Source organism: Ailuropoda melanoleuca, chromosome 6 (genome assembly GCF_002007445.2).
Source record: "Ailuropoda melanoleuca isolate Jingjing chromosome 6, ASM200744v2, whole genome shotgun sequence".
Taxonomy (NCBI): Eukaryota; Metazoa; Chordata; class Mammalia; order Carnivora; family Ursidae; genus Ailuropoda; species Ailuropoda melanoleuca.
The window spans coordinates 30,064,320-30,090,240 of record NC_048223.1 but is presented as its reverse complement, the minus strand read 5'-3'; the positions used below and the strand labels follow the sequence as shown (position 1 = coordinate 30,090,240).

At 38.8% G+C, this 25,921-nt stretch overlaps 1 protein-coding gene across 11 annotated transcripts in view; it reads right to left on the bottom strand.

The window, feature by feature from the left end:
• The window catches only part of RBMS3 (RNA binding motif single stranded interacting protein 3), a 692,098-nt gene that overhangs the window by 586,095 nt on the left and 80,082 nt on the right, over window positions 1–25,921 (bottom strand). The window contains exon 1 of one of the 11 annotated variants that reach the window (XM_034662114.1): window positions 16,999–20,132. The exons of the other annotated variants lie outside the window; for them this stretch is intronic. Coding sequence (XP_034518005.1) covers window positions 16,999–17,007 — 9 coding nt within the window. The 5' untranslated portion in view covers window positions 17,008–20,132. Of the gene's footprint in view, window positions 1–16,998; window positions 20,133–25,921 lie in introns of those variants that run through there. 11 annotated transcript variants of the gene reach the window in all.

Genomic DNA, 25,921 nt, shown 5'->3' with positions numbered 1-25,921 from the left:
AAATAGAGAATTCACCCAAAACAAGGTAATTTCAGATATGGTAATATACATTTCCATTTGATTATGTTTTATAGTCTACCTAAACTTTTCCTTATTTTTTTCTATATTTTCTTAATTGAATTCCATTTATCATAGTTGTCACTCAATGTATTATGCTGAACATCAGTCTCATAGCTATTCTTCTCATTTAATTGTGAGTTGCACCATGCCTTTACATTTCTGTAGATAGTTTTATAAAAAATAATTTTTAATATGTGTATATATTATACCTATATATCCTATATTACATATAAAATATATTATATACTTGATATATATTTCTACTCTTACATGCCCAGTGCCCAGTAAGACCTACCAAAGCCGCCACAAACACACTGCCTCATTAAAGAGAGTGTGCTGGGTATTTTCTATAGTGATCCTCTATGACTAGCAGCCTCCAACTCCCATTCCCTTATTTCAAATAGATCTTCCACAAAACATAATTTCATTAAGGAGATAAATTCATGGAGGGTCTCTCTTTTTCACAATTCCAGAAAAGACAGACTCTGATGGCCTGAGACTCATCAGTCCCTGAACATTTCTGCTCTAAGGGTCCTCAATTTTGTCCATCCTTCTTTACAGCTAAGGAGGCACTGACTGCAAAGTTGAAGTGAACATCTTTTACCAAGGACTTGAACCATACCCCACCCTCCCGGGACCTTTCCCGTAGAACATTCACAAAATACAATTTGGGCCACCCATAGACATCAGATTTAAACAGCATTCCCAGAGAAATCCTATGGTCGTAGAAAAGACGGTATCAATGGCAATAGCAGCTTTTGTGTTTGTGTCTCTCCCCATCAACTCTCATCAGTCACAACCTCAGACCATCGTTCTCTCCACCCTTGTTCTAGTTTGACTCCTTTTCGTTAAGTCACAGACAGGTTTTGCCCAAATTTTGCTTGCTCAGAATATTTTCTTTAACTTTTTTCCTATGTTCTTTACAGTTGTCCTAGCTGAGTAGTTATGTCTCCCTTCTTTCAAGGCCATCTTTCATCTATCCTCTTCTTTTTCTCACCATTTCTTCCAATCTTTCAATAGATCACCTGTCTGCCATGCTTGTATTGGATAATAATATTCCATCAATTATCCCCGTAGAAGTTTTAATAAATATTTTGATGTTGGGTGGTGTGATAGAAACCACCCTCCCTCCTGATTAATCAGGAGGTTTAGGAGATTCTGATTTAAAAAAAATTTCAGCAGAGATTTTTACTATAGTACCTTTCAGAACCTATGGCATACTGATGCACTCTGACTCTCCAAAAAGGTTGCATACATTGTATTTTATGCATTCAAAGGCATGCCTTTTTTCCCTATGAAAACATCTTTGATAATGGAGATGCTTCCACTAATTGAATCATAATTTAACTGGCAGCAATTTTTTCTTGGTGGTATGTTAAAAATTGTCTGTATTACAATCAATAGTATCTTAGATTTTGTAAAATACATTACCAGATGGTGTCTGCCAAGCTTATTTGACTATAAGACTTTCTTTAATCACAAAATATCTCTTTAAATATGTGGCAATAGAACATATTTTGGGAAATATTGTGTAAAAACCGTATTTCCCAAATCCATTTATTTTAGAAGAGTGACATTCCATCCTGAATTTGGAAATCCCCAAACTATCAACCAAGGCAGGGGAGGTGGGGACAAAGGGATTTTTGCAATCTTCAATTTTCAAAAGAATTTTTTAAATCTCCATAGCTTTATTACTCATTCAGAACAGAATCTGATATAAAGCCACACAAACGTCAATCCAAACTTTAGTTTTCAGCGGGGGTGGTACCAAGGGATCTTTTTTTGTAGGAGTCCTTTAAAATCTTTCAGTCTCCAAGAACATGCCCAGTGCCCAGTAAGACCTACCAAAGCCGCCACAAACACACTGCCTCATTAAAGAGAGTGTGCTGGGTATTTTCTATAGCAATCCTCTATGACTAGCAGCCTCCAACTCCCATCCCCACGTCCATGGGGCAGTTCTGGAGCCCTTCATAGTAAGGACTCAAACCTCCCCCGGGTATGGCCCCCAAACAACAGGAAGCCAAACCAAACCCCAACCTTCATTCAGTGGACAGGAACAGAGGCTGCAAACACCCAAAAAGGCTGGGGATATTGTTCCTATTATTGTTTTATTTGGAGCCCAATTTTCCTTTCCTAGTCAGGGTCTGACACTGCAGAGAATTCCAGAACCATGAAAGACACATTTTAGGCCTCTCTATCATCGCCCATTTGATGTAAAATTCAGATATTGACTAGACTAAAGATGCTGAATCAGATAGTGAGGGGGGCCTGCAATGCCCGGTAATCTGATATGGAGGCAGAACACACTTACGAGTGCCCAGGCCATAAATAAATTATGCTTGAGGATGTTTGGAGGGCTGTGCACATCCCTCAGCAGTACCGTCGATAGGACAAAGCCCTTATTCGAGGGCTTACACACGGGGCACAGGCAGCAAATGCGGAGCTAAGCGCAGCTCTGCAGCTGATGAGTCACCTTTATCTCCATTATTTGTTTCTTACTAAATGTATAAACTTATCAGACATTGGAATCACTTACAGCAATCTCAAAAGTAGGCTTTTTTTTTTTTTTTAAGATTTTATTTATTTATTCGACAGAGATAGAGACAGCCAGCGAGAGAGGGAACATAAGCAGGGGGAGTGGGAGAGGAAGAAGCAGGCTCATAGTGGAGGAGCCTGATGTGGGGCTCGATCCCATAACGCCAGGATCACGCCCTGAGCCGAAGGCAGACACTTAACTACGTTGCCACCCAGGTGCCCCTCAAAAGTAGGCTTTCTAAACACAAAAATTAACAAGCCAAGCTAATGACAAAGAAGGGAAATGAGAACCCATGGCTAGGGAACCTACCTGGGAAATCAGAGGGGAATGACAGACAGTGAGAGCTGGATTTTTTTGCACATTTTAATTTTTTTTTTTCTTGTCTAGTGGGAGAGTCAAAGTGATTCTGCTGTTATCACTTCACTGTTTTTCCTGAGGTAGAATTCTCCAAAAGGATTCAATTAAATGACACTTTTAAATTAACAATAATAATAATAATCAAGAGAGGATTTCATTTTTAGTTAAGTGCTATCCCCTCTACCCAAAAGCTCTCAAATGCTCAGACCAGCACAGTGGGAAACTGCCTCCTGGCGAGTCTGCATTAAAGAGAAGGAGACATCTAGTCTGCGTGCTCTTTCTGTTCTGACAAAGTGATATCTTGTTGCAGCAGAAAATTCTTGCCACCCCACAGATTGGGGAGGGGCAGGGGACACAAAATGGTGTTTACTCAATGCTGAATTCTCTAGTAACAGTATTTCTTTAATTGGCCTTCCTGGAAAGCAGGCCAGGGTTAAATATTGCAGTAATGAAAAAGACAAACAATCAAATCTAAGCTCAAATACTTGCTATTTATTTGACAAATATTTATTGTGCACCTGCTATGGGCCATGCACTCTTCTAGGTGCTTGAAATCCAGGAATGAACAAAGCACGTAAGTTTGTTCCTTCTTGAAGCTTACACTCTACTGCTAAGAGTCAGTAATAAACTATTTATCTGCTTACCTACCTAACAGAATAAGGCACACACAAAGCTAGGAGTGGAGAGAAAGGTGATATATATATTATTATACACATATATATATATGTGCATATATTTGAAATATATATACATATGTATACACATATAAATGCATATGTATGTATGTGTATAGTCTATAGTTTGGTTGTAGAAGTCCTCTCCAATGGGGTGACATTCCATTAGAGACCTGAAGGAATATGCAAACAAGTCGCTGGGGTTGTGGTGGCAAGAGAGTGGGGCTGGGGTCCTTTTAGCCTAAGAAGTAAGTAAGAAGATGGTGTGGCCAGGGTATGTTAATTAAGAAAGAAGAAGGTAAGACAGACAAGTAGGAGGACCTCATAGAAGTTTATTTTTTTTAAAGGTTTTATTTATTTATTTCAGAGAAAGAGAGAGAGGGAGAGCAGGGGGAGGATCAGAGGGAGAAGCAGACTCCCTGCTGAACAAGGAGCCCGATGTGGGACTCGATCCCATCACTCTGGGATCAGAAGCTGAGCCGAAGGGAGACGCTTAACTGACTGAGCCTCCCAGGCACCCTGATCTCATAGATGTTTATAAAAACTGCTTTTACTTTGAAAGAGGTGAGAAACTTTCAGAAGGTTTAAAACAGAAAAATGACATGAACTGATATATATATTTAAAGCTTTACTTTGGCTGCAGGGTAAAGAGCGGGCCATAGGGAGGCAGGGATATAAACAGAGTTATTAGTTTAAAAGGTATTGTAATGATATAGGAAAGGGATTGCGTTGGTTTGAACTGGGGTTATAGAGGTGGAGGTGGTGAGGTGAGAAATGGTTAAGGAGAGCCATTGATATTTGCTGATGAATTCTATATGATACATGAGCCGGGGGGAGGGGAGGAGGCAGGAATCAAAGTTCTACCTGAGTCAACTAGAATGACAGAGCTTCTCTTCGTTGAGATTGTAAGGACTAAAGACAAAGGAAGTTTGAGGGGGAAATAATGACTTGTTCTGGATGTTTTAACTTTAGAACCCCTATTTAGTATCTAAAATGAAAGTGTTGATTTTTAGTTTCCTTACAAATTCTGGAGTTTAGCTGAGAGGTCAAGCTTAGCAATATAAATTTGGGAATGAGCAAGACACAGATGATATTTAAAGATGTGAATTTTGATGACTTCAATAAGGAAGTGAGTAGGGGTAAAGACACCCAAAGATTCTGCCAAGATTGAAAGAAGGGAAACCAGCCAGGGCAATCAAGAAGAGGCAGCTAGTAACCTAGCAGAGGCACAGAAAGAACCGTGCCTGATTTTAAGAAAGAAAAGTTGACCAAGTGTGTCAAATGTTGCCAAGAATTAGAAGTAAAATGAGAAATGGGAATGATCCCTCGGTTTGAGCAACAGGAGATCATTGGCGACGCTGACAAGAAGCGTTTTGCTGGAGTGTTAGAGATGGAGACATGATGGGGGTGTCTTCAAGAGAGCAGAAAGAGTGGAAACAGTGACTAGAGGCTTATCTGGTAGGCAGTGTTGCTTTCAAATGAAATTAAACAGTCACTGAAAAGGAAATGCAGTCGAGAGCTTTCTCTCTTTTTTTCCCTCTCAGGATGAGAAACCTTACAGCACATTTGTACATTGACCAGACTAACTCCATTGGAAGATATTACAGTGGCAGCATTTTTAGAATTTTCTTTTGTTTGCGTCTGTTTTCAGTGAAAGAGCAAGCAAAGTTATCAGCTGGGTAAATATTGCAGAGAAGAGACGAGAGACAATGTACAAATTGGTCCTCCAGGGGAGCGGGAGACGGAATAGACCAGGGAAATCAAACCGGTTGCGTGGTAGCACTGAAGGCTCAGTTGAAGGGAGTGGTCACGAACGTAAAGTGAGACCAGTCAGCACGGGAGAGGACCTCCTCTCCAGCCAGGTTCAGGTGTGCACATGCAGGCATGTGTGTGCGCGCCAGGGAGAGGAGGATAAAACCAGGATTAGGATTTTCCTAGAGTAGTTCAAAGGAAGGAAAGTGGGACAAGGAAGTTTATATAAGTATGTAAAACAGTAAGAATAGTTTTCCATGAAAGCTAAACAGAGCACGGACGGATGTGGGGACATGAGGAGAATGAACAACAAAGACAAGATAAAAAATGCCAATGACTCATAGTTCCTAATGAGATTTAAAAAAAAAAAAAGTGTTGGAATCAGAATACCCAAAGTTGTGAACTGGAAAACAGGAAGCAGGGATCCAAAAGAAGGACCCCTGAAATTGGGATTATGGAGGGTTTTAGTAACTGGTAATGACAAGGCCCAGGATATGGCCATTGGATGGGTGGCTAAGGGAGAATAAAGATGGGAATTGTTGGAGAAGAGGACAAGCGACTGAGAGGCTGGGTACTAAAACCATCAAGATGGGCGCCTGGGTGGCTCAGCTGGTTAAGCATCTGCCTTCAGCTCAGGTCATGATCCCAGGTTGCAGGGATCGAGCTCCACGTTGGGCTTGCTGCTCAGCAGGGGAGCCTGCTTCTCCCCCTCCCTTTCCCCCTCTTTTGCACGCTCTCTCTCTCTGTCAAATAAATAAATAAAATCATAAAAAAATAAAATAAAATAAAATAAAATAAAATAAAATAAAATAAAATAAAATAAAATAAAATCATCAAGACTATGGCAGCTTTCATAAGGGATCCAGTGAATGACCTGGAAATGAAGGGCAGGGACCGAAGTATGGAGAGGTACTGGGGGATAATGGTTTGAAGACCCGTGAGACTCAAAAATGGGCTTTCCACAGAAGAAGAAGAGAGAGTTGATCTGAAAATGGCAGCAAGAAAGGCCCCCCGGCACTGTGGTGTGCGCTCCCCAATTTGAAGTGGCTTTAGGGGAAGCAGTGTCTTCTGGGATATTTAAATTTGAATTTAAGAAAGTGAAAGGAGTTCAAAAAAAGTTTGAGGATAAAAGTGATATTGTATATGACTCTGTGAGTTCCAGAGGACACAGCTAGCTAGGGTCTGAGTGTTAACCAGACAGTCTTGTGCGGCGGCTTGTGGCAAATGGGACCAGCCCTGAAATTCTGCTGGGCATTGCAAACAACTGTGGTCATTTTAATGTGTGTTCAGGGACAGCACACCACAAAAACTCCGGCTTATTTTTCTCCATAAGGAGCATGTCTTCCAATTACTGTCTTTCTGGATGGCAAACACTATACACCATCAGCCAATGCTGATCTAACCACTCACTTAAGAGCATTTATTATTTAGACTTTACCGCTTTCCCTTCCTGTCACACACAGGAGACAGGAAGCAGAGTGTCAGAGCTGGGGAGGTTTGTTCTGCAACACATTTCTTTTCTTTTTCTTCTTCTTCTTTTTTTTAACCTCAGGAGTTAAAAGATCGTTTTTCTCTGCTTCAAGAGCACTGACTTGGACAGCTGGAATTGTGGTGACAAGGAACGTACGCTAATACTTTTTCATTTAACCAGAACAAGGTAACATGAGCCAACTAGAAAGCATTTCTCTCCTCCCTGCACACAACACGGAGGAATGTCAGAGCCCCTGGGAGTAAGGATGCTTTCTGCCGAGTGGCCGAGGGAGGAAGGAAACTGCCTATTGGTTTTCCAGCTCTAAACCTCTGGAATGCTCAAATCTCTCTTCAGACTTTCTCATTTAGACTGCAGACACCAACAGACTCGCACTTGCTATATTCATAAGGTGAAAGCATCAAATTCTCATCGCTGGTAGCCAAAGTTCTCTCCCTGTTTCATGACACAGGTAGGTCAATAAAAAGTCTTGGAACAGAAAGCAGTAGCTGTGAGCTTCTTTCTCTTCCCCACCCTCTTTCAAATCCTGTTGGATCTTATTTAATAGGTCTGGAGGTTTTTTGGCTTATCTATTTTGGTGGATGTGTTTTTGCTTCTCAAGCAAAGTTAGAATGCCGTCTTCACATGTAGATTCTTATCCATTATAATTTCATAGTCACCAACCAACTTAAGGTAACAGTTTACTTCAAAGTTTGGTGGGTATAATAATCTTTACTGCGTAGTTAACATGTATTAGTTGTTCACTGTGGGTTACATAGCGTGCATTATCTTATTCAATCTTTACAATAAGTCTAAAGGGTAAGGAATAATATTGTCCACATTTACAGTGGAAGACACTGAAATATTGAAAACTTGCGTCCTCAGGATCATACGGTTAGCAAGTAGCACAGCCAAGATTTGAAATTGGCTGGTCTCGATTCCTGACCCCACATACTCTTAGCTACTACAATACACTGTCAGATATCGGGTTAGGCGCTAGACAATAAAGTTGATTAAGACAACCAACCTAAAGGAGCACATAGTGCAGTATGGAATTAGGTATTTTATCCTAACAATATCATCCTACCCTTGACTTTTAAGTGCATACCGTCACATAACACTTTGAGCCTGAATCCCAATAAACTTAACTAGTCGTCTGCATTGATTTTTAAAACACGCTTGTAGGCTGAGAGGAACCCTTCTCGGCAAATCAATTCACAAGTGTCATAGAAGAAAGATTATGTTATAGAAATAACTTTCTACAGCTTTTTCCCCATCTGCAAGGGGTAAGTAGCATCCACCAACATTGATAGTCAAAGGTGCGCCCAGAATGAGAAGCAGAATAAAATAGGACAGTATACACCTTCCTGCTCTTTCCACACAAAACCACAAGCTGAGGGGGGCTTGGGCTGCTCTCAGGAAAGGAATACTTCCACCTTTCAATCCTTATTGAGACACAGAAGACTAAAACTAAAACACAAATTTACTTTATTCTGGAACAAAAATGGAAACAACTATCTTGGCAAAGGTTACCTTCCCATTATAATAAGTAGCATCCTAAAAATAAAACACATTGTTATTTTGAAAGAATATATCATTTACGACACGTCAGCCCTAGGGACTGCTCATGAGAGGCATGGGTATAAGTGAAGGAACGCTTCACTAAGCCACTGCTTTTGACAATTACAGCTTATACCTCTTAATAAGAGGACAGATTTTCTCATTTTGCTTTGTTTTCTCATCAGTTGGGTCACGAATAATGTGTTTGGATGAGTGTGTATGTATAGTTTCTATTTTTCATTAATCAATCACAGATTTTTGTTAGCCTAATTAAATAGGGTTAGTAAAAGATATAGGAGAAAAATCACAGCAAAATTCAGAATGCTTTCTATCTAGACTCTGTATTAAAATTGTAAAAAAAAAATTTGTGATAGTTTGTTTAAACGGTGGTAGTATAGATGGGAAAAAAGAATCCATATATAGAATGTACAGTAAAATTAGAGAGGTATGTTAGTAGATCACACTGTAATTTAAATATTATCTTCTCAAGTCAAAGCAATGTATTGTCTCTAGAACCTCAATGCAATAGTCATCCAATAAAAACTGTTTGAATTTTAGTGCTCCCAAGAGTTAATAGAAGAACTTTTAACACTACAGAGAATTCATTATCCTATAACTTCTCTTCTGCCATACGCAGTGGGTGAACTTCTATAAAAACGCAAAGGACAACTTGCAACCTTGAAGATGCAGGAAGTAGTGTTAAGGAAGAAATCAATAAAGTACAAATTCACACTTTCACACATACATGACTATATGTGTGAGACGATTCATGTCATTGTGTGCCGCACAGCAATTGTTGCTGTATCCCCATTTACTGACCAGGACGCAAACTACTCAAAGCAAATGTCTGTCTTCTATTGGAACAAGTTGGTGGTTTATTTGAAAAGAAATTTTCATTGTTTTGACTAAGAAAACACAAAAAGTAAATGTCTTCCAAAAATTCCACATTTTCCTTCTGTGTGTGACTTGTTTGTGGAAGCATCTGGACTTTGTGTGTATCACAAGCCTTCAGAATATCTGTATCAGGGCTCTGATTTAATTCAAACCTGCAAGAAAATGCTCACGTTGTAGCAATATTCACTTACGAGTTTTTTTCAGAAATTTTTTTTCTGATTCTCTGGCTGAAAGGAAGGAAGGAAGGAAGGAAGGAAGGAAGGAAGGAAGGAAGAAAGAAAGAAAGAAAGAAAGAAAGAAAGAAAGAAAGAAAGAAAGATTTTTCTCCATTAGGCTATGGACACTTTTGTTTCTCTCAAGAAAGGGAGAGGAATCTGGTCTCACAGCCAACACAGAATACCAAACACATGAGATGACTTAACAACAACAATTAAGACAAAAATGGACTCATCACTCCCACCCAGGTACTACATGTCTGATATTTGGCCCAAAGAAAGTCAACTGCTTAGGAGCAAGATACGTCTCTCCAGTTAGAACAAGGAGGGGTGATATAATTTAAGGGTTGCCCTATTGGATTAAAAGATGAAGATTTCGGGGCACCTGGGTAGCACAGTTGATTAAGTGTCCAACCCCTGGTTTCGGCTCAGTTCATAATCTCAAGGTCCTGGGACTGAGCCCCATGTTGGGCTCCGCACTCAGCATGGAGTCTGCTTGAGATTCTCTCTCCCTCTCCTTGTGCCCCCTCCCCCGTGCTCTCTCTTTCTCTCAAATGAATAAATCTTTTTTTTTTTTTAAGATGAAAATTTCTGGACAATGTGCTGCTGGCACTGATTTGCTACATAAAGTTAAGAAAAACATTACTTTTATACTATTTTCAAAATAGCATATGACCCTGTCCCCCACCCCGTGAAGGTGACCTTGTAGGAATCCATCCAAAACTCGTAATCAATCCCATTTCTCCAGGCTGGTAGATTGTGGCTAAAAGACTCAGTTATTGTTTTCAAAGAGAGAAAGGCAACACATACCACTGGTCTGATTAATACCATGTCCAAATCTTCTAGAATACTTGACCAGAGATAAAGTTGGTAAGTATTTACACGTATACAAACTTGCTTCTCTCATAGGCTCACAATGTTCAGAGGTGTCACAGGATGGTTGAGGAAGGTGACAGTCATACTATGGAACCCAAACTTCTACTTAGCAGTTTCAAGAGAGACCGGGAGGTCATATGACCTCTTCCCCTTACGGACCTTTCTCTCACATTTCTTTTTTCACAGGCCCAAGAAGCAAGAAAGAAATAAAACAAGCTTCCACAAGGCAAATTACAAATGACACTTGGTGCACATGATGTATCGTGTGGAATATCAAGAGACACAGGAGAGGAGATTTACTACCTTATTTCTTCTCTTGCAGCCCAGCATATGGTTCAGAGCTGTGCTTTTTGAATGATCCGAGGTGAAGGACCATCTTCCTCCCAATCCATCATGGACTGGTGTGTGGTCCTACAGTTCATAGCTCATCCACGGTTCATATCCCATGCAATTCCACATGACTTTCACAACCCTCAAACTGGCCTATGGTTTGTTCAATGAGACATGACCACTGACATGACCACTTGTTCTCCATTCTGTATTTACTGCATACTGGTGAGAAGCAGTTCACAAACTGGCAACGCGCCGTGTCGAGGATGGGATTTGGATCCCACTATCCTGACTTGACTTTAGCTCCACTGCTTACTTACTAATGTGTGTGACATGGGCAATTTACTTCAGCACTCTGTGCCTCAGTTTCCTCATCTCTGAAATGGTGCCAACTCATTAAAATGAGTTAAAATATGCAAAGCAACTAGAACTAGAACAGTACCAAGCACAGAGTGACTACTATATATTAGATTTTATTTTTTTGATGCCACTTTAAGCCAGAACACAGCTGGCTTTGCAACCTATATACCACAAAATGTGTAGGGCAACCAGTAACAGATAGAAAATATCACCATCCCTTGCCACTTGTCGGAAGAAACCACATTTATGATGAGCTAGCATGTTTTCTAAAGTGTAAGTACAAGATATTGTTAAAAATCAATTGTACACACACACACACACACACATACACACACACACACACACACACACACAGAGGTTTCTTTCCCCTACTAAAAACCCAGTTGATTCCCACTATTCCTCATTCTGTGACTGGCAGAAAGACCCTGAGTGGTGTTATACTCACTACTCATTTGACGCCTCTTTCCCAGTTTATACAGTCCCAACCCTTGCTTCTTCTTTCAGGCCCTCAGACCCTTTCACTGTTTCTCTCGAAGAGAAATACCCTCCTCTGGGTCTCTGTAAAACTAAATCCTTCTATAACTCCTGGTCTCAGATGAAAGCTCATCTCTTCAGAGCATCCTCCCTCGACTACACTATGGTAAGTCTCTCTCATTTTGAAATTATTTATTTATGTGTTGTCTACCTCAATACAGATCAAACAATGCCAATGGTCTCTGCTACTAAATCGTACATCCAGCACGGTACCTGCCATGTGGTAAATATTCAATAAATATTTGTCGAATCAACTTGTTTTCAATAAATACTTATTGAATGAAGTATATTTCTCTATAATCCAAAATAAAATCTAATAAAGTCCTTTGGACCATTTTTCCATGCTACTCTTTCCTCCGCCTTCAACAATGTCATTCTCTGAGTCGGTCATTTGTTGAGCATTCATTGGATTACAGGTGCCTATCAGTACACTTGGGTGCAAGGGATAGAATGAGACACTGTGCCACAGCTTTTGAGAACTGGAAAAAGAAATGATGAACACATACCCTTATAAAATACGCCGTGCGCTATTGTGAGGGCCCATGTCTGTGCAGGGGTGTGTGTGTGTGTGTGTGTGTGTGTGTGTGTGATATTCAGGAAAACACACACAACAGCATAAGGAATTTTAGCAAGCCCTTCAAAGAGGGCTATAAATTTGAGATCGGCCTTGAAGGGAAGTCTCTAGGTACACAAGATAGTGGTGATACTCTGGGGGGAAGAAAAAGCTGAGCCAACACACCTGTTATAAAGAAATTATAAAATCAAATGAGAGATCTTATTCTAAATCCCAACTGAGCTAATTTGGAAAATAACTTTTACATATATCTACATGAATGCATTTTGATTTTGCACATTTTCCCTTTTTGTTTTAATTTTGATGTCATACTTAAGGGTTGAAAATGAGATTAGAAAAAATCATTTTAAGGGTTTCAATTAAATTCTGTCTTTACAAACAGAATCTGCAACCAAACCAGAGCTGCAAGTAAAAAGAACATATAATGGGAGAAAACTTACTTATGTTCACAATAAACATCCGAACATATGCGTTTGCATGTTTATTGTCTTTACGTGTAACGGCGAGCACCTCTTGCCTAACCAGTAAAGTATAAATAATACTTTACAGCTGACGGTTGATACACTTTTCAAAATTATCTCATCAACATTATCTCATTTAATCCTCACAATACCGCTGTGAGACAAATAGACAGGTATTTTAATCTCTACTTCATAGACATGTCGTCTAAAACAGAAATGTTAAGGGGCTTGTCTGAGATTGCAAAGCTAGGTAAAGGCAGATGAAAGTTGAGATCTCACTGGTCTTTCCATTATAACTTTTGGCTTTCTCTGCAACCAGTGCCCCAGAAGGAGAACAGGACTTCTGTGTACTGAGGTTATAATATTTGAAATGTGATCCCTCTATAAAACACAGATCAAAAATACTTATAACAAGAGTCACTTTTAATGTAGCAAGTTTCTCGCTGAAAGACCAGACTTTACATAATCTGGGACCACGCTTAGGACTACCTCTACTCTTTTTCTGATGATTAGAGTGAAGCCTTTAACACATATGATTCCAAAAACAAACACCTTACCCAGTGGAGTGGACGTACATCAGTTTGCCTGGTATCTGTCTTGGTGGAGTTGACTCTGGTACAGGGCAGGGGGATGACCACCCTGGCTACAGTGATCGGTCGTGAAGTGAACACATATGCTCCAAGCCACGTCAATTAAATTCCTCCCTGGGGCCTTCGCTGGAACTGTTAAGAAAGAGTCCCTCTCCGGTTGGGCTATGAGCACTTCTGACAATTATACAATCCTGAAGCTGGGCTGTCAACACGGAGGTGAGGAAGGAATCACTAAGAAAGTAAATACAGATGAGTCATGGAGGAAGCAGAGTAATGGGAGGAAGAGGATACCCACAGGGAGGTGGAAAGCAAAAATAAATCTTAGTTTTGCCTAGTCACGTAGTTTTCAACTCTGCATCTATATTAGTATCACTGGAGATTGTTAAAAACTCCCAATGTCCTGGCCTCACCCCAGACCAATTAAATCAGAACCTTTGGTCCTATTCATGTTCACGTTCACGGCCACGTTCAGCACATCTGACCAGCGGAGGTGCCCTGAGGCCTTTCGGCTTTGGTGGAAGTCCGATGCTAGAGCAGGAAGTGTTTATTAATCACCAAGAAAGGAAGGCACTAAGAGACAAGCCAATGGAGAACTGATAAACAGACTTATATCAGCAAATAGGGTGTAGTGTGTAGCAATAGGGCGTCAATCTGCATTTAACACACTGTGCCTTTTTAATGGCTCCTGTGAAACCTTCAAAATTACCACACTGCCGCTGTTGTACGTGTGGGTGGGAGTAAGGGCCATTGAAGTGGTGAATGGGAAGCCAGTTTCAAGCTGCCAACATCACATCACAGAATGCAGAGTCAGGAAGAAATGTGTGCTCGCACATGACTGTAGACTATTTTTGCCATACAGATATAATACATATAGGTAACTTCGAGAGCATAGGTAACAGCAAAACAATAAAATGAAGTGGTGAATTGTGAGTATTGCCTTTTTTTACATAATTCATTTAATTATAGGTTTCTACAATGCAATTTTTAATAATGACTGTGGTTAAAAACCAGCTTGCAAAATTCCTGGAAAATTTTAAAAATTGGCTTCTCACAAGCTGGTTGGAGTTATCTGTAGGATACCACCTTTTAACAGCTTAACAGATGTATTCTCATTAGAAAACAACTCACACTTACCAAAGGGCTATTTTTGCAGACTGTGAATGACCCACCTTCACAATTAGGTATCTTGTTCTTGCTAACCTCTGCCATTTGGGGTTGGTTGTTACACTCAGACAGAGGGAAGTCAAAGCGGTAAGAGTTCTGGGACTCATATATTCTCCCTTCCCAGCAAATCCATGGTGTCCCATCCCGCCACAGCAGTAGACTCCATTTCCCAGCAAATGTGTGCAGCATTCTCGGTTTCTTTGCCTCAGTGCCTTGTGTCCAATGCTCTAATGCTGACCACCCACCCATTTGCAGAATTTTTAAGGCTTCCACATTCACTAGGCAAGAAACTAATATGCCATTTGATTTGCATCATTGTGCCTCCAGCGCCAAACATTCCACAGTCATTTTTAATGCTAAAAAGGCTTTGATTACTTCTGAGAACACTACCCACCCCTATTCTACCCTTTTCAAACAGCAAAGCCTAGAATTTCATTTCCTGCAAACAGGCACTCAGAAACCAGCTAGATGAATATCAAAAGTGCATTCCCCTAAATGACGAGCCTGCTTTCCAAAAGGATCCCTCAAGGCTCAATTACTTGCCACTTCTTTGCTTGGTTTCATATGTTAGCATTCCTTCCCAGTCTCTAGCTCAAATCATAAGGACCTTAACCACTGATAACAGTCTGCAAACAGAGAAAGTGATCATTACCATTTTTTAACCAACACCAAGGGTTTCCTTCCCACAAGGTCTGGGGGCCAAGTCTGACTCTTGTTTCCCTTTTATATCTTTTAGTTAATTGCTTCAATTTGTTCCATTTCCATTCACTTTCTTTTAGTAAATCACAATTATTCATCACATATGTGCAGCCAGGAGGTTAGGGAGAACACCCAGCTGGTATTACTGGGAAGCCAGAATTTCTTTTAGGGGGAGGATTATTCTTGGCATGACCCAACATTATCCCCCCTCTCTTTACCCCCCAGTTGCAGAAGCTGCTTCTACCCAGAGTAATCGTGCTGAGAACTCATTGGATTGCATATGATCAGTGGGTTCTGGAAGCAAACTGTCAGAAGGAATTCAAGATTAACACACAAGGGGGCCATGACATCACCAGCACACGCATGTGGCTTCCAGATAGGAGCTCTCATATGAGAAACCCCATGCACCAATCCAGAAAGTAATTCCAAGCATCCTGTGCTATGAAGTTAAAAATTCAGAGACAGCTATGTATGCCAATGCTTTAGTATTGTTCCCCCTAATTTTTAAAATTTATATTTAGGCTTACTAATGTATAAACATGAAATGGAAAGAGCTACCATAATTGAGCACCTACTATATTCCAGACATTGTTCTAATGGCTTCAAGTGCATTTTTTTTTTTTCCTCATTGCAGCATCACAACAGAACTGTGAGGTAGGTCCTGGAATCATTTCTATCTCATAGATGGGTAAAATCAAAGACAAATCTTTTTTGTCTTTGGTTGTTTGTTTGTTGTTGTTGTTGTTTTTGCAATGGTAATTCTAGGCAGAGTAAACATAAATGAATGGTTTCTCTTTTCCATCCGGGAAGAAAGATGGGCTTGGTCTCTCAGAAACATTTAGTATTAGAGGAACAACAGTAAAATTGAGTGTGAGACACAGAAATCCAATACTTGAAAAACATGGCTATTAAGAAAAAAAAAAGCAAATAGAATTATTTCATTGCTTATCAGTTCATGGAGACATTAGGAATTTGGGCTCCCAACAAAGACATTTTTAATTTTATTTTCTTACAATGGTTTCCAACCTAAATTTCTGAAATGTTCCTATTTGATTATCCACTAGATATTGTCTTCTTTGTCAGAGGGAGGAAATAATGATACTTTAGCTAGCTTATCGTATTACAAACAAATACAACCAAGAATTAATAAAGTTCCTTTAAAAAGAAATATATTTAAACTTTTCTCTCAAAATGAAAGCAAAGTTTTTGGTAAACTTTCACAATAAACTGTTTAATACATTTGTATTTGCATACTAGTGGTAATCACTGGAAGATTATATGTCCCTCCACCTCTTACTGTATGCTTTTTGGCAATGCTTTTAATTTTATGATCTAGAATAGTGATCTTTGAATCCTTCGCAGATAAGAACACTGACATGTTTGTTACTTACAACCAATTCAAAGGATTAATAAATGAGGAAGAAGGAATCTCTTAAAGGTGATGAGGCTATGAAAAGGTAATTCAAAAAGGCCTTTTGTACTTAGAACTGATCAAAACATCGCCTGGTTCTGCAAGCTCTGAATTAGTCAAATTTGCTGGTGTGACTGTCTCTCCCTTCCAGAGTATTACCTTCATCTTCATTCTAGACCTTTCCTGCAAGAACTAGATTAAATGTAATGCCTAGCTTGAATCCACTATGACAAAATTAATTTGTGCCACTCTCTTTCACACTCACACACACACACAATACTCTCAGATGCACTCACACACATTTGCGTGCACACTCACATGAACAGCTAATAATATCACTACTGTGTGTTAATGTGGTTATTTGTGCATGCTATCACTCAGTTCCCTGAAAGCACGTATATGCTCACTCAATAAAGCATGTGTGTGTTGCCAGTGTAACTTTACAGGTAGAGATTTAAATCCCATCTTGGTGAATAAACTTACCTGGCCCATCACATACACATTTCTGCTCTCTCAGCACCAGAGATTGCCTCAGCCTGTTGGAAAAACCAATCCAATGTCTCTGTTTCCATTTCAAAGACAAACTATATAAACTCCTCACCCGTACCTGCCTTTCCTTCCCACCCACACCCCCTGCACCACCCAAGGAAAGCCTCCCACTCCTCAAATACTAAGTATGTTGAAAAGATTCTTGGGTTGGTTGACAGGAACGCAGGTGGAGGTGAACCATTATATCAGAGAAGAGCATTCCCACTCCACATACAAAACACTGGCATTTTCTCAAAGAACTGTAAGGACACAGCATCTGGGGAATGCCGACCTAGCTCATTGCTGGAGCTCTGAGCAAACAAAGGTAGCAGAAAAACAAAAACACAAAAATGGTATCAGCAATCACGGCATTCAGACATTTTTATACCTCTCTTTTAAAATGTCAGCTTCTCCTGACAGCTGGATCCAGCCACTGGAGGTAAAAAATGTTTCTATTTGTGAATCCCTCCAGCCTCTGCCATGTAGGACGGCTTCAAACAGCCATCAGTAAACAGCATTCTCATCGCTCCAGCCCAGACTGAATTCTAATCAAGGTCTTTTAAATGCCATTGAACAAATCTATATACTATGGATTGTTTCTTGTATGCCTCTGGCCAAATGCTATTCACTGGGTCATTTATTATTTTTAGAAAACCAAACAATCCACACTAATAGTATAAATTATAGCACATCTAGAAGCAGGGGCCAGCCATCCTTGGTGATTTAATAATAGAACTGGAAGAAGCTTTTAATTATTCCTCCTCTGGTGATTTATTAGACAGTCTGAGTCTAGGACTCGCGTGAGTGGAAGAGCCAGGTTTACATAACCATTAACCAATAGGAAGGATCTGGTCTGAATATGCTTAAAAGCCAAGTCCTAAAATTCAAGAGGCATGCATAGTTGAGTCCAAAGAGAACTGAAACATGGAAATTAAAAGTCCAACAGATTATCAAAAGCAACATATCTACCACAAGACAGGACTCGTAAAACAGGTTATCGAACCTGAAAATGAATGTCCAACCTGAACAGCACTTTTGATAACTGTTCCTGTAAACTGTAACTTAAGACATGAGACGCAGGGTCAATTATGACTGTACACAAAACGGGTTCATAGGCTCAACGAAGCCCAGTTGAAATCCACAAGCGATGGCATCATCTACTTGCCCTCTCTTGAGAAAAGTCCATCAGGAACGCAATAGAGGAAATAGCAGACAACTTGGCTTCTCAAGTTCTTTACGTCTGTAGACAAGTCAATTTTAAAAAGACTTCCCAGAACCACATGTCATGAGGCTTGTCTATCCGTCATCCCCGAATGCATGAAAGGAAAACCACAAAGTCATTTCTCTGGGCTATTTGTTAGAGAGACATAAGTTTAGGCTTCAAGAAAACAACATCTGAAAGAAAAGCTGGTGCCTGCATTGTATCTTCAGATTAATTAAGCCAGAGCCTTGGAGGTTTGGAATTGAAATTTCAGACAGAGCTGCTTTTTTACTGAGAAAAGTTATCTCCATAAATCAGGGTTGAAATTGGGAAGTGTGATAGGAAGGACTGCCTTTATGATCCTCACTGTCACCATTTGGGGATCATTTTACTGGAAAGAAAGAGGAATTTCAGCTACGTTCATCCCCAGGTCCAATAATCCATTCCATACTAGTTCCCCATATTTGTCTCTCTTTCGTGCCATGGAGCTCCAGACTTGGGGGCTCTCTTCCACCAAGTGTCCCTAGATTCCCTATTTCCTCGATGCTACTCCAGCCATCACCAAGGAAATTTCAACAGTTCCCTTAATTAACCCAACTTTATTTTCTTTTTTGCTCCCTCTCCCCTCCTCCCCTTCAACCAGCATGTGTATATGTGCATATACATATCCGCATGGGTGTGCACGGGCGTAGGCTTGTGAGTGTTTATTAAGGAGGGATGATATGGGTTAGGGACAGTGGCTTAGAACATTGGTGAGATTGAAAAAACAAAAAACAAAAAACTAATCCAAATTGGGAGATATCACAGATTCAAGAAATTTAAAACAGTTTTTGCACTTTTCCCTGCCATTTTTACACTAAAAATGAAGCTTTCGCTTTTATGAACAGCATCTCTTAAACTTCCATTTTTCAGTAGTGATGTGGAAGGATAGCTCAGACCGAACCTTTCAGAATTCAGGAATTCATTCCAGAAATATTTATTAAGCACCTACGAAATGCCAGGCAATGTACTACGCATTGAGGAAAAAGTAGTAGCAAATTTGCTCCCCGGATATGACTCCCAAGAAGATAAATCAACCTGCTCTACAGTTTGTTTTCCACATTTCAGTAATGACAGTTCCATCCTTCTGGGTGTTCAGGCCAAGTACCAATAATACAATTTGCCAGTCCACAGAGTTGAACCGATGTCACTACACCCACCCAGACATGGACCTTCGTGGCTTTTTTCACCAAATGATACAATGTTAGACTCCTTTCTAACTTTAAATGGCAAGGTAGTTCGATCTGAAGCTTCTCTCTCAATAAAAAGTTAACGAAGTCGATGGCACATAAATATCCCAAATCTATATAGAAAGAAATATTTCAAGGTGAAACAGGTAAGAGGATTAGGAGTGCACGTGTCTGGATGAGCACTGAGTGATGTGTGGAGCTGCTGGGCCATTCCATTGCACACCGGAAATGAATAGAGCACTGTAGTTAATTACACTGGAATTAAAATTTTTAAAAAGTAAATTAATTTTAAAAACAGACATTTTGCAATTCTCTGACTAATGCAGTTTAAGGAGCTAGTTACAGTTTCAGTGAATTCCATGCACAAAATAGTGTGTGTCCAAAAGAAAATGTAACACTGAGTCTCTTACTTTCATCAAAGTTGACACCTTGATCGTTATTTTATGGATTTTCAAACATATCATCTTCAATATTTCCTTTCAGTTATTGACTTAGAACAGAGAAAGAAAGCATAATAAGATAAAGTACACTATTATCCTTCCTGATTAGTAATAATCTAGTTGTAGAGAAAGTGCATGACTTTTCTTTCTCTCGTTTCACCAAAATATTTGATTAAGGATGGAGGACTATTGTTTGCCTTAAAAAAACCAAAAACAAAAAAAATCCATATCTGTTCTTCTAAGAGCAATGTATGTTCTTTATAGATAAAAAATAAAATAAAAAAACATAGGAAGTCAGAAAGGAACAAAAGGCAATTATATTCCTATCAAGCAATTTTTAGGTTTTTTTTTAATTGCATATACTTTAAGTTTTCCCATGCTTTGTTTGTTGGTAAATTAAATGGCATTTTTTTTACTGAGTATAAAGATAATAATGTTAATAGAGAAGATTCTCCATATAGGAAATTTTATTTAAATTAATCGGAGTGACTTGGGGCTCAGTCAGTTAAGCGTCTGCCTCTTGGTTTCAGCTCAGGTCATGATCTCCAGGTCATGGGCTTGAGCCCACATGGGGCTCCGTGCTAAGAGTGGAGTCAGCTTGAGATTCTCTCCTTCTGCCCCTCCCCCCACTCTCTCTCACCCTCTCTCTCTCTGTTTCTTCTCTGTCCATCTCTCTCAAATAAATAGATAAGTAAAATCTTTTTTTAAAAATTAATTATCTTATTCTAGGAGTGTTAATATTTTGATGCACTGCCCTTCCACATCACTGTAAATGTTGCACTCTTGTCTCTCTGTCTCCATCCCTCTCTGTCTTTCTCTCCTATACACACACATACACATACATACATACATAGTATATCACTTTCTTAACATATCACAATTGTTTCTCAGTTATTAAATGGTTTTCTTGAACCTAAATTTTAGTAGAGATATTTCATCATATAGATATAAATCCCTACATATTATTATATTTTTCTACTGTAATTATTGATCAGATGAATATTGGTTTTTCTTTAAATCTACATTATAAGTTGATTCATAAAATGAAATACCACATCAAATTTTTTAAGCATATTGAAGACTCCCCATAAGGATCATACAATCAACTCAGGAATAATTTTTACACAATTTTCACCACAGAATATATACAAATGTATAGTCTTTCTCTCCTTTAGATTTTTCATGTGCTCCCAAGTACCATTTTATTTTCTGTATAATATTTTCTCTGCTGTTAAATATCTGGGTTGCCAATTACCCTTTATAGTTGTTTCAATACTTGACCAAGGATCAAACTGCTTTTCTAGTAAAGACTTTCATTTTTATTTTTAAAGTTGTAGATAAAGAAACAATGGTAAAGGTATCATCAAAAAGGGACATAGCTCAGCTACATAAAAGATAAAAGAATGAGGGGAGATGAGTCTGATTTTATTTGTGTTAAAATACTTGGTTTGCTATGGGATGTTTAGAAAATTTTTGTCCCCCAAAATACCAAATTTCCTCTAGTTGGGTTCAGAAACAAAATTTGGAGGCATCTTTCAATAGAACCCTAAGGGTTTTGTTTTGTTTTGTTACTCAAATAGATCAGTATAGATTTGTGGTCGGGTAATGTCTTCACGGTGCTGATAATAAAATCGTCTCCTAAGTGACATTTTTAAATGGTTTTTTTATATTAAAAGAAATAAATCTAACTTCACCTACATTTTTACAGAGTGAGTTCTTCATCTGTCCCAAATTTAGATGCAGACTACAGTGCAGAATATTCTTAAGGTTGAACCAGTAGGTTCAACTCTTATTTCATATCCTCTTTCCTAAAATTATAATCTGATAAGAACCCATCCACGGCTTACAAAAATTAAGGAGACAATTTTCAAGAACTGGAGAAAAAAATCTATGGAAATGATGGGTTCAAGAAGTTTAGAAATAAAATACAGGGAACTAGTGAGTAGGAAAGTTAGCAGCTAACTCTTTGGGGTTGTTTTTTCTTTGTTTGTTTTGGGTTGCCCCTCATTCAGGAACAGACAAAATACAGTAGTTAGTCCATGTATTTAAAGACAGACATGGGGGCGCCTGGGTGGCACAGCAGTTAAGCGTCTGCCTTCGGCTCAGGGCGTGATCCCGCTGTTAGGGGATCAAGCCCCACATCAGGCTCTTCTGCTATGAGCCTGCTTCTTCCTCTCCCACTCCCCGTGCTTGTGTTCCCTCTCTCGCTGGCTGTCTCTATCTCTGTCGAATGAATAAATAAATAAAAACTTTTAAAAAAATAAAAATAAAAAATAAAGACAGACATGAAGGAGCCCTTTCCTTTGAAAGGAAGCCCATGGCAACAGACGCGGGATCCTATGGAGAAATGAAGGAATGGCAGAGAGAGGTAAGAAATACATTATCTTTTCTAAGAGTATGGGCTAGAAGGAAAGAGCATATAAAGAGGCTTAACACAAAGAAATACTATGACTTTTTGTTTCATATTTATTGCCTTTAGGTATAATATTCTTTCTCTAATTTTAGCCCAGAATTATTTTTGAAGATCTAAATGTCTATCACCACTTGTAAGTATTGAGTTTTTTTTTTCTTTTGATACAGAGAAGGGGATTAACCCATTCTAATAATATTTGAATGATGGGAAAATGCTCTATTATGTTAAATTTCTAAACTGAATGCCAATTTCTTAAAATTTTTAAAGATATATGTGTGTGTATATATATACCCATATATGTATGTGTGTATATATATACATATATGTATGTATATATACCTTTCCTAAAGCTTTTTGATGTTCTTAAAAAAAAAAAAACCCACAGAGCTTAATAGTAGTTTTACATGTCACTGTTTCCTGAAGCCTTCCTCACAAATATTGTTCCATTTGGTGTGGCCAAAGCCTTTTCCAAAATCTCTCTGCTTGAAAATTGTAATTTAATGCAATTATTTCCATACGTATAAATAGGCCCCATTAGATGATCTTGATATTGGTATTAATGGAACCTGGAGTCGGATTCTAATACAAAATATCAAAAAGTATTTTATGTGATCTTCCATTTCAGCCCTTGTGAAGTCTATTTTCATTAATTAGGTCTTATCTTTTCACTGAGCTCTTAGAAATTGAGAATAAGTAGGACTGTGTAGAGCTATTGCAATCCAAACTCCACAAATTATTTTAGGCATCAGTGACTCCATGAACTCATTATGCTGGCAAAACTTTGGAGGAAGGAATAGGTCGACAATCCCAATACTTCAAGCTACAGGAAAATGGAAAATGCATAAAAGGAATATGCACCTGAAGCTTAGAAAGCTTGCGTACAGAGAAGTTTAATTTATTATTCTAATGACTTTCACAGCATGAGACTCTCACCAGGAGACATATGTCTGTGCATCTAATAAGGCTGCAGAGATTGGGCTATTCCTGAAGGACTCTCATGGCTGTTTCCAAAGCATCCTTTTAGAGATGGGAAAATATAAAGTACGTGAAAAGGGCTCAAGACAGATACTATCCATGCTGTTTTGCAGCTAGCTATCTTCACATATATTCCCCAGAAATGAAGGCAATTTTGGCCAGTCAGCTCCACTTAAAATATTTAGGCTGTTTTCACTAAATGCTTCTTCATATTTTGTTCTTGCAGCATGAGAAATCCTAGAAATGACTGAAAGCGCTGCTTAGTTACAATATATAACTAGGTCTGCAACAAATAGTTCTAAGTTTGCCCTTGTCTATTTCATCATGTTTTCCCGAATCCCACTTCTCCAGATTATTGCCAATGTTTCTACAAGACTAAAAATGTTTATGGACATATACCCATCAATTTATTTTTTATGTAACAATGTGATCAATGTATATGCATTGTTTTTCAGGGTTTCTTTTCACCCAATGATACATCGAGATTTTTCAATGCCATATATGAAGCTGCATCACATTTAACCAATCCCCTCCACTTTGGACATTCAGTGGTTTCCAACATGTCTGCAATCCCTCTATGTACACCATTTAGTGCATGTGCACATAAATTCTAGAAGAAATGCTGGACCTAAGAGATGTAAATTTAAAATTTTGATGGATGTTTCCAAATGATAATCCAAAAAAGCTTTTCTGATCTAGATTTAATAGCATATGAGAATAACTATATCTATCCATCATTGTCCACATTAGGTGAACTAGATGTTGAATTTTTTGATTTGATAACAACAACAAAAAAGAGATTTCTCGCTGTCATTTTTAATTGGAACTTAAATTAACTTTGTACTAGTATTTAAATAGTTTCATTAAATAGTAGCCTCCATCATTCTTCTTACATCTGGATGTTTTATAATCCCTGGGTTAGAGAACTTCTATAGAGATTATATTACACAGTTATCAGGTCTTATTAATGTCTTGTGATTATTTGGAATGAAGATACTGGTCTACAGAGTAGGCAAACCCAAATAAAGAACAGTCTATTTCTAATTCTTTCCTAGGCTTATTTCTAAACCAATGCATTAAAAATTAAATGTATTATATCCCACTCCGTCTGAATTAAGTAGTAAATTGTCTCAGGGATTATAATGAAGCACTCCCCAGATTAAGGCCGGAACATGAGGACAAGTCAAGTTCAATCAAAAGGCCAAGGCGGTAAGGACATAAATCAGAAATGGATGCAGAAGGCATTATCAGATGTTTGGAACAGACTTGTATCCAGGCCAGGACAGCTTTAAGGGGAGGTGAGAGAGAGGGCAAGCTTCTATGTGACTCAAAATGTAAAAGCAAAGAAACCATTTATTTATGCTTTTGTACATAGTAGGATCTCAAAAAGTATTGATATGGGACTGATATCCCAAACGGGGCTCTACCCAAAAGGTTAAAGAACTGAAGTATAGGGGCACCTGGGTGGCACAGCGGTTGGGCGTCTGCCTTCGGCTCAGGGCGTGATCCCGGCGTTATGGGATCGAGCCCCACATCGGGCTCCTCTGCTGTGAGCCTGCTTCTTCCTCTCCCACTCCCCCTGCTTGTGTTCCCTCTCTCACTGGCTGTCTCTCTATATCAAATAAATAAATAAATAAATAAAATCTTTATATATATATATATACATATATATATGTATATATATATATATATATAAAAAGAACTGAAGTATAATAGAATTGCTCCTTATCTGGGAGTAGATTCTAAAGTCAGTATGATAGCCCAGGTAGAGTCAAAATTAAATTTAAAAATAGCTTAGCCCATTTGGCCAGTACAGTATATATGGCTTAATATAGAAAGTAAGATGTAGCATTCTGGAAGTAACCATAGACATTAAAATTATGACTATACACACTGTTTTTTTTTTTTCTTTTTTTTCCTCCTTTTGAAACTTGGCATTTATATGTAATCACTCACATATAAGGTCTTGCAAAGCCTGCACCCAATGTAAAACCAGCTTTTTAAAAGATAAATTTTCAAACCAAATAACACTCAACATTTCCTAAATATTTTCTCATCTGGTCTTCCCAGCATCATGATGCAGTAAGTGCTATAATTAACTCGCTATTTATTTATTTATTTATTTTTATTTTTATTTTTTAAAGATTTTATTTATTTATTTGACAGAGAGAGAGAGAGACAGCCAGTGAGAGAGGGAACACAGGCAGTGGGAGTGGGAGAGGAAGAAGCAGGCTCCCAGCGGAGGAGCCCGATGTGGGGCTCCATCCCAGGACTCTGGGATCATACCCTGAGCTGAAGGCAGACGCTTAACGACTGAGCCACCCAGGCGCCCCTAACTCCCTATTTATAGGAGATCAAGATGAAGTCTCTTATCACATTGAGGTCTTAGGTGTCTAAACACATGTACATTCTCTCTCTCTCTCTCTCTCTCTCACACACACACACATCTTTCCTAATAAACATCATTCATTATGTAAACTTTGGACAGATCACAGGAGTATATACAGATTACAAAGTTTTTATTTTTTTTTTTTTTAAAAGATTTTATTTATTTATTTGACAGAGATAGAGACAGCCAGCAAGAGAGGGAACACAAACAGGGGGAGTGGGAGAGGAAGAA